General features: G+C 37.6%; 1 protein-coding gene across 1 annotated transcript in view; it reads right to left on the reverse strand.

The window, feature by feature from the left end:
• The window catches only part of ASTN1 (astrotactin 1), a 220058-nt gene that overhangs the window by 97863 nt on the left and 107805 nt on the right, over positions 1–14390 (reverse strand). Inside the window, 2 exon segments of the mRNA XM_070939234.1 lie at positions 303–470; positions 11629–11778. Of these exon segments, the coding sequence (XP_070795335.1) occupies positions 303–470; positions 11629–11778 (318 nt within the window).

Raw genomic sequence — 14390 nt, forward strand, 5'->3', positions numbered from 1 at the left:
TATATTTTCAGGTTCTCCTCCTAACAGAACATATATAAAATTTGAGTGCAAGTATTTCTTGTAATAGTTCATAGGAAAGATCATCAGCCTAAATCAGAGAGTGTAACATAATCCATCAAAAAATAGTCTGCTAGGTAGAAGAAAAATTGGATTCAAGATAAGGGAACTTCATATGACTTTTTGTTATCACCGTACAGAAACAAAGGAAATGTGAAGGTCATTTTTCCACCACAGTTTTTGATAGTTTTGGGAACTTGACAATCCCCCAGATACATGTCAATCACCACACTGCGCCCACCTACCAGTTTCAGGATCACACTCATGTTCACAAGGGTCGAGAAGTCGTCGGGCGCACATATCCAAGGCCCACGGCCCACTAGAATTTTGCTGAGAGAAAAGAACCACCTGGGCAGGATTTAACCAGTCACTGGCATCCAGTTGATTCCCCTCTAATAAGATAAATCGGCTTCCTGCAACAGAAAATGGAGAAACTGCATTCTGAAAGAGGAGCACTGAAGGCATTTTCATGGATGAGACCTAAATTTCCCCTAAGTCTTCCCTCTAATTTATGTCACATACAAGAAAATTGATTTATAATGTGAATGAATATTTTGTCTAATGTAACTTTAAATCCACTTTATAATTTGTGTGTGAAAATATCCTCAAAGTTACTTTTCTAATGTACTTAACAAGCATTGGTTCTTCTCTTTGAACAAAAACATTAGGCAGACATATTTTCTTTCATTTCTGGAGATGGTCTGGAAATAACTCTTCCAGGACCCACTTCAAACATCCCCAATTATCCTGTTTTGAAGATACAGCCATTGATCATTGCAGATGCCTTAGACTTAGCATGTCCATCTCTAAGAGATATGGTTGCACATGTGTCTATTATCTCCTTGTTATGATATTTTGAGGATCAGACTCAATGATGAATTCAGAAGCAATTTCTTCAGTTAAAGGAGAGTTTATTTATAATAGGCATTCTACTTATTCTGTCAGATTTACAGTGAGAAGCAAACGTGAGGTGAATGCTCTCTCTATTTATATCAAAGGGGAGGAGTCAAGGAAGGGGGTGATTACACATGAATACATTAAAGGAGAAGGAATAAATTAACTCTTAATATCCTGTACACATATACATATCTCTTGTTATAGAATAAGGCATTTACTTATGACAAATCCCCCTCTAAATGCCGATTCGACATATGACAATGATTGCATTCGGATTCAGAACTATATAGTACTTGTAATTTTGATGTCAAATATTTGTGTTGTTTAGAAGGTAAAGGTTTAGTTAATATATCAGCTATTTGTTCTGAGGTTTCGCAGTGGATTGCTTTAATGAATCCATCCTGAGATAATTGTCTCACATGTTTAAATTTGATATCTATATGTCTGGACCTTTGACCAATGGCATCAGATCTTGATATTTCTATAGCTGCCTTATTATCTTCATGTATGACAAATGGTAGTATTGGATTTTTCCAAATATCAGATAATAAATCATTAAACCACACTAAATTATTTGAGGCTTTAGATAAACAGACGTATTCTGCCTCTGTTGTGGAAGTCGCTACTAAATCTTGCTTCCCAGTGTACCAGAATATTGGGCAATCATTTAAAAATAATACATAACCTGAGGTGCTCTTTCTACATTTGATATCACCTGCCCAGTCTGCATCAGCGTAACTGGTGATAATAGGTTCTTTAATATTATTGGGTTCTAAGAGTAGGCAGAAATCTATGCTGTGTTTTAGATATCTTAGTATTCGTTTAACTGCTTCCCAATGATACATAAGTGGCTTACTTACATGTCTAGATAATAAATTAAGTGGCAGAGCTATATCAGGCCTGGTCCAATTAGATATATACAAGAGAGAACCAATAATTGATCTATACAATGTATTGTTCTTGAACTCAGGTGAAGATTCATCCATATTCCTTAGAAAATCAGTCTGCATAGGAGTATCGCAAGGCTTGGCATCTCTTAAATTGCATTTTTCCAGAAGTTCTATAATTTTATCTCTCTGGGATAGTTTGAATCCCTTTCTTGTCTTATTGATTTGAACTCCAAGGTATTTGTTTACCCTTCCTAGCGACTTTAAAGAGAAATGTTCACTTAGCTTGGATACAAATAAGTCTTTCTTTTCTTTATGTTTGCCTATATACAAAATATCATCCACATAGATTAACACAAATTCTAATGATTCACCTTCCTTTCTAACAAAAAAGCAATTGTCTGCAGTTGTGGCTTTGAAATTCATATTTTTAAGCACGCTGACTAGACATTCATACCAACGCTTGCCAGATTGTTTTAATCCGTACAAGCTTTTGTTAAGTAACCAGGTCTCATTTCTATTTGTACATTGGCTATGAGGTGCCTTTACATATATCTCTTTGTCGAGCTTTGCATGTAAGTATGCAGTCTGCACATCATATTGAAAGACATCAAGATTGAGTATAGCCGCTATGACTAAAGCTGTCTTAACACTTTCAGTTCTTACAGTGGGAGAGTATGTGTCAGTGTAATCCTCAGGATATTTTTGAGCATAACCTTGTGCTAATCTAGCTTTATATAGTTTATTACCCTCTTCTAGATCTTTGATTTTGAATATCCACCTGGTGCCTATAATTGTCTTGTTCTTAGGGGCAGGGACTGGTGTAAATACACCTAATTCACGCAAGCTGTTCATTTCTTTTGTTATGGCTAATTCCCATTTTTCTCTTTCATCCATGGAAAGTTTTAACACTTCCTCGTATGTGTTAGGTGTTGGTGTTTCGTCATTCACACACATTATATAATCCTTATACTTATTAGGTAATTGTTTTCTGTTACACCTTATTGTTCTTATTGGAATGCTCTCATTATCGTGTAGATACCTTGCTTCCTTTTTGGTTAATGAATCTGTTTTTATCCTGGTATGGTTACCTGTCCATGTTTTGTTTTTGTCATCATGTGAGTTATGTTCATGTTTCTCTCTTTCTATTCTGTCTTGTTGTTTAATGTTGGGTTTTGTATTTTGGATTATCTCGTTAAGATGTATCTTAGACCAGTTGGCCTGTTCATGAAACACTGCTGTTCTTGAGACTATGAATTTGTTATTACTGTCAATGAATCTATATCCTTTTGTGCCTGTTTCGTATCCCATGAATCTGAGCCTTCTGGATACATTATCTCCCTTACGTCTTAATTGTTTTGGTATGTGTACGTCTGCTGTAACTCCAAATATGTGCATGTGTGATATTTTTGGTTTCCTATTGTACATTACTTCGTATGGTGTTTTATTTAGGATGCTAGACCAGGTCCTATTTTGGGTATAGTTTGAATATAGTAATGCTTCTGACCAGAATTGTTTTCCTAAACCAGCATCTTCTAATGTACATCTAATCATGGTTTGCAGTGTCGAGTTCTTTCGTTCTGCTGTACCATTCTGAAAAGAAGAAAATGGGCTAGTCGTGAAGTGTAGCATTCCTTTGTCTTTTAACCATTGTGAGAATTCTTTTGACATGAATTCGGATCCCCTATCTGTCATGATTTGTTTTATTTTGATATTGTGTTGTGTTTCTACACGTTTGTAAAATTCTTTGAATTTTTGGAAAGTTTCATCTTTGTGTTTTAAAGTATAAACAAATCCATAACGGCTATAGTCGTCTACAATAGTTAGGAAATATCTTTTTTTGTAAGTGATGGATGGTGTTAATGGACCAACCAGATCCATATGTACCAGATCAAAAATTTGGTTAGAGGTCCTTGTTGCCCTCTTTGGTTTTGGGTTTGTTCTGAGTTTTGAGGATTTACATACTGAGCATTCCAAATAGTTTTTACAATCCTTTATTTTGACGCCATCAGCATGTTCAATCATTTTTTGTATTACAGGGAAACTTGCATGTCCCAATTTTCTATGCAACATGTGTGCGCATTCATCATGAATTGGTTTGCCTATATTGGGCCTTTTGTTATTGTGTGTATCATTAGTGGGTGTGTCTTTGTGGTTACAGTGTGTATTGGGTTCTTCATTGTCATTGTTGTTACTATGTTCACTGTCTATGTTAATGTCGTCATCAGTGTTTGTATTGATGTTATGCAACCATTTATCTTCTGTTACAAGGAAGGGTAGGCCCCCTTCGATAATTACACTATTCAATTTAGTCCCATCCTTTTCTAGTATTGCTTTTCCCCCAGAGAAGATTATATTTATGTTGAAATCTTGGCTTAATTTCACTGCACTAAGTATGTTATGTGATATTTCTGGTATCAACAGTACCCCCTCTACTTTACCTAAACCAGGTATATTTACATCTCCTTTCCCTATGACTTGAACATTTTCTTGATTGGCTACTCTTATCATAAATTTATCATTTGTGAATGAAGACAGTATTTTCTTGTTATTTGTTGTGTGATTAGTCGCCCCTGAATCTATGAGCCAAGTATTGTTTTTTGATTTTTGTGTGATGACATCGTTATGTTTATCTAATCCATTTAATGATCCTGATTTTCTGTCCCTTGAATTATCCCTATCCTTTCTGCGTTCTCTGTAGTTTGGGGAGTCTCTATATCTGTATCTATCAATAGATGATTGCCTGTCTTGATATCTACCCCTATAATCACGGTTTTGTCTTTCCCTATGAAACATGGGGCAATCTCCCTTAGAGTGTTTTCTGGATCCACAATTGTAACATTCAATTGTTTTTTGGTGATTCTCTTGGAAGGCTACTCTTTTTGCCTGTCTGTGTTCTGTGTATGCATTGTATCTACTTTTCCTCAAATTATCTTCAGCTATTAACTTATTTGACAGACTTTCTATGGATAAGTATCCTAGATTGATTGAGTCTAAATGTGATATGTAGTTATCCCATGATGAATCTAATGAGTTAAGGATAACGCTTTTCATTGTCTGTTCTGATATTATTTCTCCTCTTAGATGTAATTCTGCTCTGGTTTTGTTTAAGGATATTAAATGTTCACTTATGGTGGTTCCAGATCTTAATTTGGCTGAAAAGAAATCTTTAGACATTCTAGTGGTTGTTGCTACACTTTCACTATGAAATAATTTAAACATGCATTGAATTATTTCCGAAACAGTAAGATTATGCTTAATACTGTAGTACATGGCAGGTGATATGCTAGAAATTATTAAATAGAATGCTCTGTGATGCAGGCAGTCTATTTTTAGAGTCCAAGGTCTTTTGGGAGGATTGGTTATAAAAAATAATAAATTTTCTTTCATAAAGACAATCTGAATTTGTTGACACCACTCCTGTAAATTGATGCCATCAATTCTAAGTTTTGGGAAATCACTAGGTAGATTCCCAATATTACTATTCCCACTACTTACAACTGTGGGTAGTCCATGGTCTTGTAGATGTTGAAAATTGCAGAATGGTGTGGGTATTCTGCTGATGAGCTTGAAAGGTTCTCCTTCTTCATAAAGTTCATTGTAGTTCTCTGTGTTCATCTGCGCATGCGTGTTGGTCATTTCTCTGCTGAAGCCGCTGGGAGAGGTTCTCTTTGCTGTAGCTCCCTCGTAGTGCTCTCCTTCTGATGATTCGGTCTCCGGCTCGATCTTGGGTGTTCTGCTGGCATCTGTGGTTCGTCTCTTTTCTTTGGAGCTTTCTTGCTTGGGGTATTTTGTTCTTTGGATCGTTTGTGGTGTGGGGGAAATTTCGCAGGGCCCTCTGGGTTCAGGCGTCGTCATCATCGTTGTCCGGATCGAGTCGTGCAGGCTTTGAGGTGTTTGTTTATTTCTTCGTCTCTTTTGTATTTTTGCATTATCGGCTTTTATTGATTCTTTTGAAATTGTTAGACTTGTGCCAAATGTTTTAAATATTTTTCTCATGGGTGTTTCGATTTCTTGTTCGGTGGATGATTCTTCTGTATCTGTTTCTGACTCTTCAGAAGAATAAATATATTTTTTGCTATTTTTTGTGTTTTTTCGCGCCAGAGTTTTTGAATGGTGCATTCTGATTGGTTCAGCTGTGTTCATTTCTGTGGCCGGTTGAAGAGAAGATGGCTGCCTTTCAAAATTTTGAGCGGGACCTCTGGTCTTGCTTCTGGTTATTTTTTCTTTCGTTGTAGGTTCGCTCACCATTTTTGTATTTTCGGGTTTGGCTTTTTCAATTTCTTTTTCTCTCGCTGCTCCGTTTTCTTCCAAGAAGTCTCGGAGTTCCGCGATGAGTTTGTGGTCATCTTTTTTACTTTTTATTAGCCTCAGTATCTCCGATCTGAGGTCTTTGTCTTTTATTTCGTTTTCTTCTTGGTTGTCGGTTTCATCTGCTGTTTCTTCGATGTCTGTGGTGTTATCTTCAGATTCTTTGATTGTTGTATTTATTGGTTCGTCGATCATTTCTTGATCTGTTTTTGTTTCTTTATCATTTGCCCTGGTATTGGGTCTTTCTTTTTTATTCTTGAGGTTTTCTTTCTTAGGCATGTTGGATTTTATTGAGTCAGTTCAACCATCCTCTGCTACCAGTTTGTTATGATATTTTGAGGATCAGACTCAATGATGAATTCAGAAGCAATTTCTTCAGTTAAAGGAGAGTTTATTTATAATAGGCATTCTACTTATTCTGTCAGATTTACAGTGAGAAGCAAACGTGAGGTGAATGCTCTCTCTATTTATATCAAAGGGGAGGAGTCAAGGAAGGGGGTGATTACACATGAATACATTAAAGGAGAAGGAATAAATTAACTCTTAATATCCTGTACATATATACATATCTCTTGTTATAGAATAAGGCATTTACTTATGACACTCCTATCATGATTTTAGGACAATTTTTACAAAATCATATCTAGGCTAACAAAATAGTTCAAATAACAGAAAGTTTGGAAGTAAATTTGATACCATGAAAGCCAGCTGACTCTTCAACAGAGATCCATGAAACTGGGTTGCTCCAAGGACAAAATCTCCTATTAAATTTCCAGCTAAAATAACTAATTTCTTTGCTCCAATCAGGGTCAGTTGCTCCATCAATCTGATCTGTTCTCTATCCTCTACTTCTGTCCTCTTTCACAAGCATCTTGGCCTAGATGTCAGAACATCTGTCTAGACTGTTTCACTTCAGATCTCACTAAGAAATTGCATACCTTAATAAACAAATTATTGGGACACAAGAGTTTCCCATTAGGAAGCAAAGTTCTGCTTCAATCTAATTGACATTTGGTTTTCTACAAGAACTAATCTTTTCATTTTTGGTATTGGAGAGTAAGTTATGTAACACATCCATCCAATATGGTATGACTGACTTCCCCTAAGGCCAATGTTGAATTAGCAATGGTTTCCAAGATAAAATCTCTTATTGGTTGTTCATTTATCAGATGACAAATGTGACATACATGTTGTCAGAGTCTGCTTTTTTTTTTCCATTTCATCTGCCAACAGAAGGTGAGGGGGCCTACGCCTGCCACAATGTGAGTGGGACACAGCTCAGCATTTTTGTAGGGGCGGCATTTGCTTCCACTGTTCTGAGAAGCATTTGCAAAGGAAAATGGGGCTCTGATACCCATAAGCCACATTTTTTTTTCTGTAAACATGTTGACTCAAAGTTTGCCTATGCTTTAAAATAAAATCTGTTGATGTTTTATAAAAATGTATCTTTATTTTACCATATTATCATATTCTCAATGAATCTCCCACATTCTCCAATGCAAAGCTCTCACTTAAACCTCTTACATAGTGCTTAAGCACATTTTTATTAAATGTATTTGTATTTTAAAAATATTGAAGCACTTTAAAACAGTCTTAAAAATATACAATAAGATCAAAATAAATGCAGGATAAATTCAGAATTAAAAACTATCTATTAAAAAAAGAGGAGGGGGAAGAGAAGATTAAATGACTGGAGAAAGCAAACATAATAATATGACATCTGAAACACAACAGAACTGAGGCCTGCTGTATTTCAGAACCGAAATAATTTAAAAAGAGAAGTGCCACAGTACAGAAATCCACCTCCATTCTTCCTACCAGACAGCATTCTGCAGACAGCAAGACCTCATTTAAAGATTAATGCATTCTGTAGAGTTGGTGGTTGAATTTGGTGCCAAGTTTTTTATGTTATATGGACTGCTGCAATGTGTTCTGCATGGGACTGCCCTTGAAGAGTATTTTGAAGTTTCACCTGGTGCAAAATGCAGCAGCCCAGATAGTTTTGGCTGTCCTAGAAGGAACATGTTACACATCTGCTCTGTGAGCTGCATTGTTGCTGGTTTGCTTCCAGGTGTAATTCAAGATGCTGATTTTGCCTTTTAAAGCAATTTGTGGCATGGGGCTATCTGAGGGACTGCCTCTTTCCAATTATTTCTACCTATCAATAAGGTCCAGCAGGAGACACCTGTTGTGGATCCTGTCTACTACGGCATTCTATCTGATGGGACCAGGGGTGGGTTGCTCCCAGTTCTTCTGGTTTTTTAGAACCGGTAGTAAAAGTGACGGGAGGCTCCGCCCACCCGCCCAGACATCATAATTGATGATCTGTGTATGCGCAGAAGCGCAGGTGAGCAAAGTGAGCACATGTGCGTGCTCCCATTGCGAACCAGTAGTAAAAGTAAGTAGAACCCACCCCTGGATGCAAGCCTTTTCTGCTGTAACCTCCATCCTCTGAGTGAAACCACATCATTCCCCTTAAATTACCATTAGCCACAATCTTTAAGTCTTCAGAACAGTTTTTTTCCATTAGGTTTTGGTATCCTCCAAAGCAGAGGGTCTGCATGTTAGTTGCACCATTTATGACATCTTTAGTAGCCCTTTCTAAATTTGAATTTTACTTATAGCAATTACCGGTGTTTGTTTAAAATGATTTTATATTATTTTTGTACTATATATACAATTATATATTATTGATTTTTACATTTTAATTGTTGGTTTTGTTGACTACCCAGAGTCACCATATATGAGGTAGGCAGGCACACACACACACACACACACACACACACACACACACACACACATCAACTTAAAACAAATTGTGTTGACACATTAGTGTGGGAAGTCAGAATTTCTTAACTTTTTAATGTATTTATTATGCAAATTTATATGATCACTCACTCATCTTTCAGTCAGTCCTGGAGGGTAAATATAAGAAGCAAAAAATAATAATAGCAAAACAATAAAAACAGTAAAGATGTGAAGTAAACACTATATATTCAAGCAGAACAAACATGGACTGTGCCACCACATTAATATCCTAGAGTTTGAGTTAAGTGCCAAGTTCTAGAGTCTTCTGAAAATCCAAGAGGATTGTGGCACTTGGAATCTCAGTGGGGACAACTAAATTGCATCCGGAAACTGACTAGGAACCACCATAATTAATCAGGCGGAGGAGTTATATAGGCATACTGAGGAGTGCCCAACTGCTCCTACTGTTGTATTCTGAATCAGCTGCAGTTTACAAATGTTCTTCAGGGGATCCTCAAGTAGAATGCATTGCAGCAATCCAAATGGGAAATGACCAATGCATGAAAGAGCAAGAACATGGGCTACTGATTCAGAAACACACACTATTGGTGCACAAGATGAATTTGTGCAAAGGGTCTCAGGGCCACAGCTTCCCCAACTTGTTGAGCAGGAGTCACGAATCCAGGTGGACTTCTAGATTGTAGTCCTACTCAGTCTGGGAGAATGCTTAAAGATCTCGGGTAGGGAGCAAAACCCACAATCACTTGATATTGTTAGGGTTAAGTAGGAACCTGTTTCCCCTCATCCACATCCTTACAGCCACCAAGCACTGAGAAGGAACCTTGACTTAGGCAGCTCATAGTAGAGTTGTATAATTGAGTATCACCAATTTACTTATGATATTTAACTTCATCCTAACAGATGATCTAACACAGTGGTCCCCAACCCCTGGTCCATGGACTGGCACCGGTCTGCAACATGCCAGAAACTGTGCAAACAAGTGAAGCTCCATCTGTGGCATGCAGGCAGCACACAAAACCACGCCCCCTCTGGTCTGTGGAAAAACCTATCTCCACAGAACCAGTCCCTCATGCCCAAAAAGTTGGGGACCTGCTTCATGTAGATTCTAAATAGGAGCGAGAACAAGATCAAACCTGAGGCATCTTGTAAATCAGGGATTTCAGAAAATATCTCTTTCTCCCATTAATGGTGCTCAATGGAATTGTACTTAGAGGAAGGAGGAGAACCACTGAAGCACTGTGCCCTCAATCCCCTAAAATGGTGCAAAAGAATACTATGGCTGATGATATTGAAAGCCACCAAGAAATCAGAGGATCCAGACATTACCCCTATCTTTGGTTGCCACTGGGTCATCTACACATGTGACTAACACATGTGAATCCAGGCTAAAGGGAGTCCACATAATATGTTTCCTCCAGGGCCCTTTTGATCTATGAGCCTACTGCCTTCTCTTGGTGAAAATTGTACATAATCACTGGTTCAATGTATGTATGTATGTATGTATTTGATTTACATATCCCCTTATCTTATTGTGGTGACTCTGGGTGGCTTACAATATTAAAAATCATACCCGGGTTTTCCCCAAAATAAGACCCTATCTTATATTTATTTGAACCCCAAAATAAGTGCTTGGCCTTATTTTCGGGGAGGTCTTATTATTTTGCATTAAGGAAACCAGAGGAAATGCCAGGGACTGGCTGCGCATGCATTTAAATATTTTTGGGGAGGGCTTATTTTCAGGGAATGGGAAATACCCATTTCAAATCTGAAAGAAGGGAATTAATATGTATGTACATAAATATGGTAAAAGTATAGAAAACAATTCTGTAGGATTACTTATGTTCCTGGATCCACAAACTATTAAGGGTACATTAATCTCCCAGAATAACTTGATCCAGAAAATTAGTAGGGCAGAGTGGGTTGGATACAAATCAGGGCAATGAGATTTGCTCTTCACAAAGACAATAATCAATGTGCACCATGTTCAGGAGCCATAACCTTAATTGCAAATGAAACCTACCCAGATACACATTTTATATAGTTTTCTGGAGGCAACGTGAATAGAACAGGGAGGGTACCAACTGTTATGCAGAAATCTTCCTCCTCTCCCATTCTTTTCTTGGAATGGTGTGCTTCTTAAATTGTATGTCTGAGAGTAGATGCAGCCATGCTACTGATCTTTGTAAGATGTTTTGGGAGTTGTAGTAATTAGAACAGAAGGTATCAGGAGGCACAGAAATACAATAAACAAATACAGGATGACCATTTGAAATTCTAATCTGTTCTTTATGGATTTATTCATGACTATATTCACGTATGTATCTACAACTAATAGGAAAGGATAAATAGTCAACAGGTTTGGAGGATGTTAGCTTTCTTCAATTTGGTGCTTTCCAGATGTGTCAGGATTGCAACATGCAGAATTTTCAGTTTGAGTTAAAAGTAGAAATCCTGGAAACTGCAATCCTAGAAAATCTGAAAGATGCCCAATTAATGAAGACTAATGAAGATGTTACCCTGTTGTTACATGCTCTAGGTAAAAGCCGATGAGAAAGATCAGTCAAAAGTAGTTCTTTTTTTACCTGACCGAGGTACAAATACATGTCAGAGTTTCACAGTATGCTCTAGTAACAAACATTAACATGTATGTTACATCCAATACTGATCTGACAGTAGAAGTGACAAGATAAGTGGAAGACTGGCTTACCATCAGCAATAAGATGCTCCGGTACATGAAGTGTTATCTTGACCACAAGTGGACAACTCACATGAGAAGCACAGACCAGACCAATGACACAGCTGGTGATGCTGATGAGAGTCAGAGTCGTCTTGCTAACAGGACTTCTAGGTGAACCCACTAAAAACAGTAAGAAAAAGAAGTCAATGGAATCCAGATGTGCCTCTCTCACAGGCCACAATACTGAGCTAGCACAATGGCTCTTGGTGGAGCCTTTTATGAATCAGAGCCCTGGGCTAGTGCAATGGCTCTTCATGGATCTTTATGAACCTGAGGTCCTGACCATTCAGCAGAAAGAGGTGCAGACACCGAGGTGAAATATAATCATTCTATTTTGGGGGAAGTGGTGGGGAGGGAAGGCATGTGAGAAACAATCTTGCTCATTTGTGTAGATTTAGAAATAGAGCTGGGCAATTTCTTGAAGCAGTGTCAGTTAACAGCCTGTACCTTAATTGGTGGCTGTGAACAGCAGTATCCCTCATTACCAGCCCACAAGTGCATAGACATCAGGTTCCCCAGAGTAATTAATGATACCGCGTAGACTGCTTCAGTCCGCCTGCTTTCTCCAAACGGAATCTATTCTTGTCTCAGTCATGCTTCCCTGAGTGGCAGCCTCTTTACACCTCCCCGGGTGTCAAGGCATTTCACCATCAACTCTCTCTTGACAGGCGGTATGACATCCCATCCAGGCAGAAGCAGAGCTCAGATATGCTGTGAGGGTAGCACGTAAAATCTGAAGCCACAGACAGGCTCTAATGCTTAGCTGCTTGTTTATATGGCTTCAGGCCATATGAAATGCGAATGGTGTGGATTGTTTGTGTATGTTTTAGCCAGCCACTTAAAGGATGCGTCTGTGGTAAATGCTGAAAGTAAAACGAGTTCCTTGAAAAAATAAATCAATGAAAACGGATGAATTTCAAAACAAATGCACTGAGCAAGGTTGTTGTTTTTTAACATCAAACAAAAATCATGGTCTGCTTCTGTTACCTGGACTGGGTGGAACTGGTTACAGAACTTCTGTGTTTGTATTCTGTACACACAGCAACCAGATAAAGTAAATGAAGCTGACTCCTAACACCCAGTGGCAGTGACGATGTTTTCTCATGTTCATTCAGTTTCCGTCATTGTTCCCTCTTTGTATATTATTTATTTAATTTATTTATTTATTTATTTATTTGATTTGATTTGATTTGATTTGTATGCCACCCTACCTCAGGGTGGCTCACAACAATTAAAATCAAACCAGATAAAAACATATTAAAATACAAATTAAACGTATGTTAAAACTCATTAAAATAATCAAACCCCATCAGTCCAGGCTGGGCAATTTAAACAGCCATGTCTTTAGTTCGCGGCGGAAAGTGCGAAGGGCAGGGGTCAACCGGAGCCCCAGGGGGAGTTGATTCCAAAGGGTGGGTACACCTACACAGAAAGCTCTATCTCTGGTAGGCCACCAGCCGACATTGTCTAGCCGACAGCACCCTGAGTAGGCCCTCCCTGTGAGAATGCACCGGGCAATGGGAAGCTGTTGCTGGTTGCAGATGGTCCGACAAATATCCTGGGCCTAAGCCATGGATGTTGCCCTTGCCTTGACCAGATGTCTCTTTTATAATCAGCATCTCAAATGTTTTCTTTATAAAGCAAAGAGGGCTTACCATTTTTTTCTGCTGCTACCTTTTATGTACAGTACACCTAAGTAGTGTGTACTATTGCAGCTGAAGAGCTGTAGCGATCCCTTCAGGATTGTGAGGAGGAAGAGAATGCTGCTGCACAACCAAATTTCAAATATTCACTCAGCTACCTCTCATTCTTGATAACTCTCCTGGAAAATTCCTCAAGCCCATATCCTGATTTCTTCTTCATTCAGGAGTTATATTACTATAATTATATTATAGTATATAATATACTATAATTATATTACTATAATTATCCATCACGTCTTTACTATCATCATACTAGTTTTCATTACAACTCATGAGAAGTTACTACCTGTGCCTAAGTTTGTTTTACTATAAATCTGTGCTTTAATTCCTTTCTTAAAAATCAGAAGACTGTGAGTTCTAATTCCACTTTAGGCATGAAAGCCAGTTGGGTGATTTTGGGCTAGTCACCCTCTCAGCCTAACTCATCTCACAGAGTTGTCGTTGTGAAAAAAATAGAAAGAGGAAGGAGTATTAGATAAGTTCGCCACCTTCAATTACTTATAAAAATAATAAAAGTAGGGTTTTTTAAAAAAAGAAATCTATAAAAGGCTTTGTTGATTCAGTTCCAGTCTACTATGATTTTGATTACTTAGCTTACATTTCTTTTCAATATATCTAATCTTTAAAAACCTTACTCTTCTAATGTTCACTTTATTACCTTTCAGTTAAAAAAAATACTGTGAAATATTTGAGAAACCAGAACTATATCTAGCAATATTTTTTTCCTGACTTTATTCTTCTTTATTCAGTCCTGATAGCATCTTCTTATGCTATCAAACCACTGTCAACATCTTCTTATTCCCAAACTGTTCCCTCCCACTACTCTGTTTCTTTTACAAGAACCTATTCTAAACACTTATTCTAAAGCACTTGAATATACAATATGAGGAGACTCTTCATAACAGTGGTGAACACCCTATCTCTTCTCTCCAATGTCTTAATAGATAATAAATGTTTGAACATGTACACTTATACACTCCCTGTTTGTATCTTTTTGTGTATATATGCACAAATACTCATCAAAATTTA

Source organism: Pituophis catenifer, unplaced genomic scaffold, assembly GCF_029215685.1.
Source record: "Pituophis catenifer annectens isolate HBS135680 unplaced genomic scaffold, rPitCat1.0.hap2 SCAF_3, whole genome shotgun sequence".
Classification (NCBI taxonomy): domain Eukaryota; kingdom Metazoa; phylum Chordata; class Lepidosauria; order Squamata; family Colubridae; genus Pituophis; species Pituophis catenifer.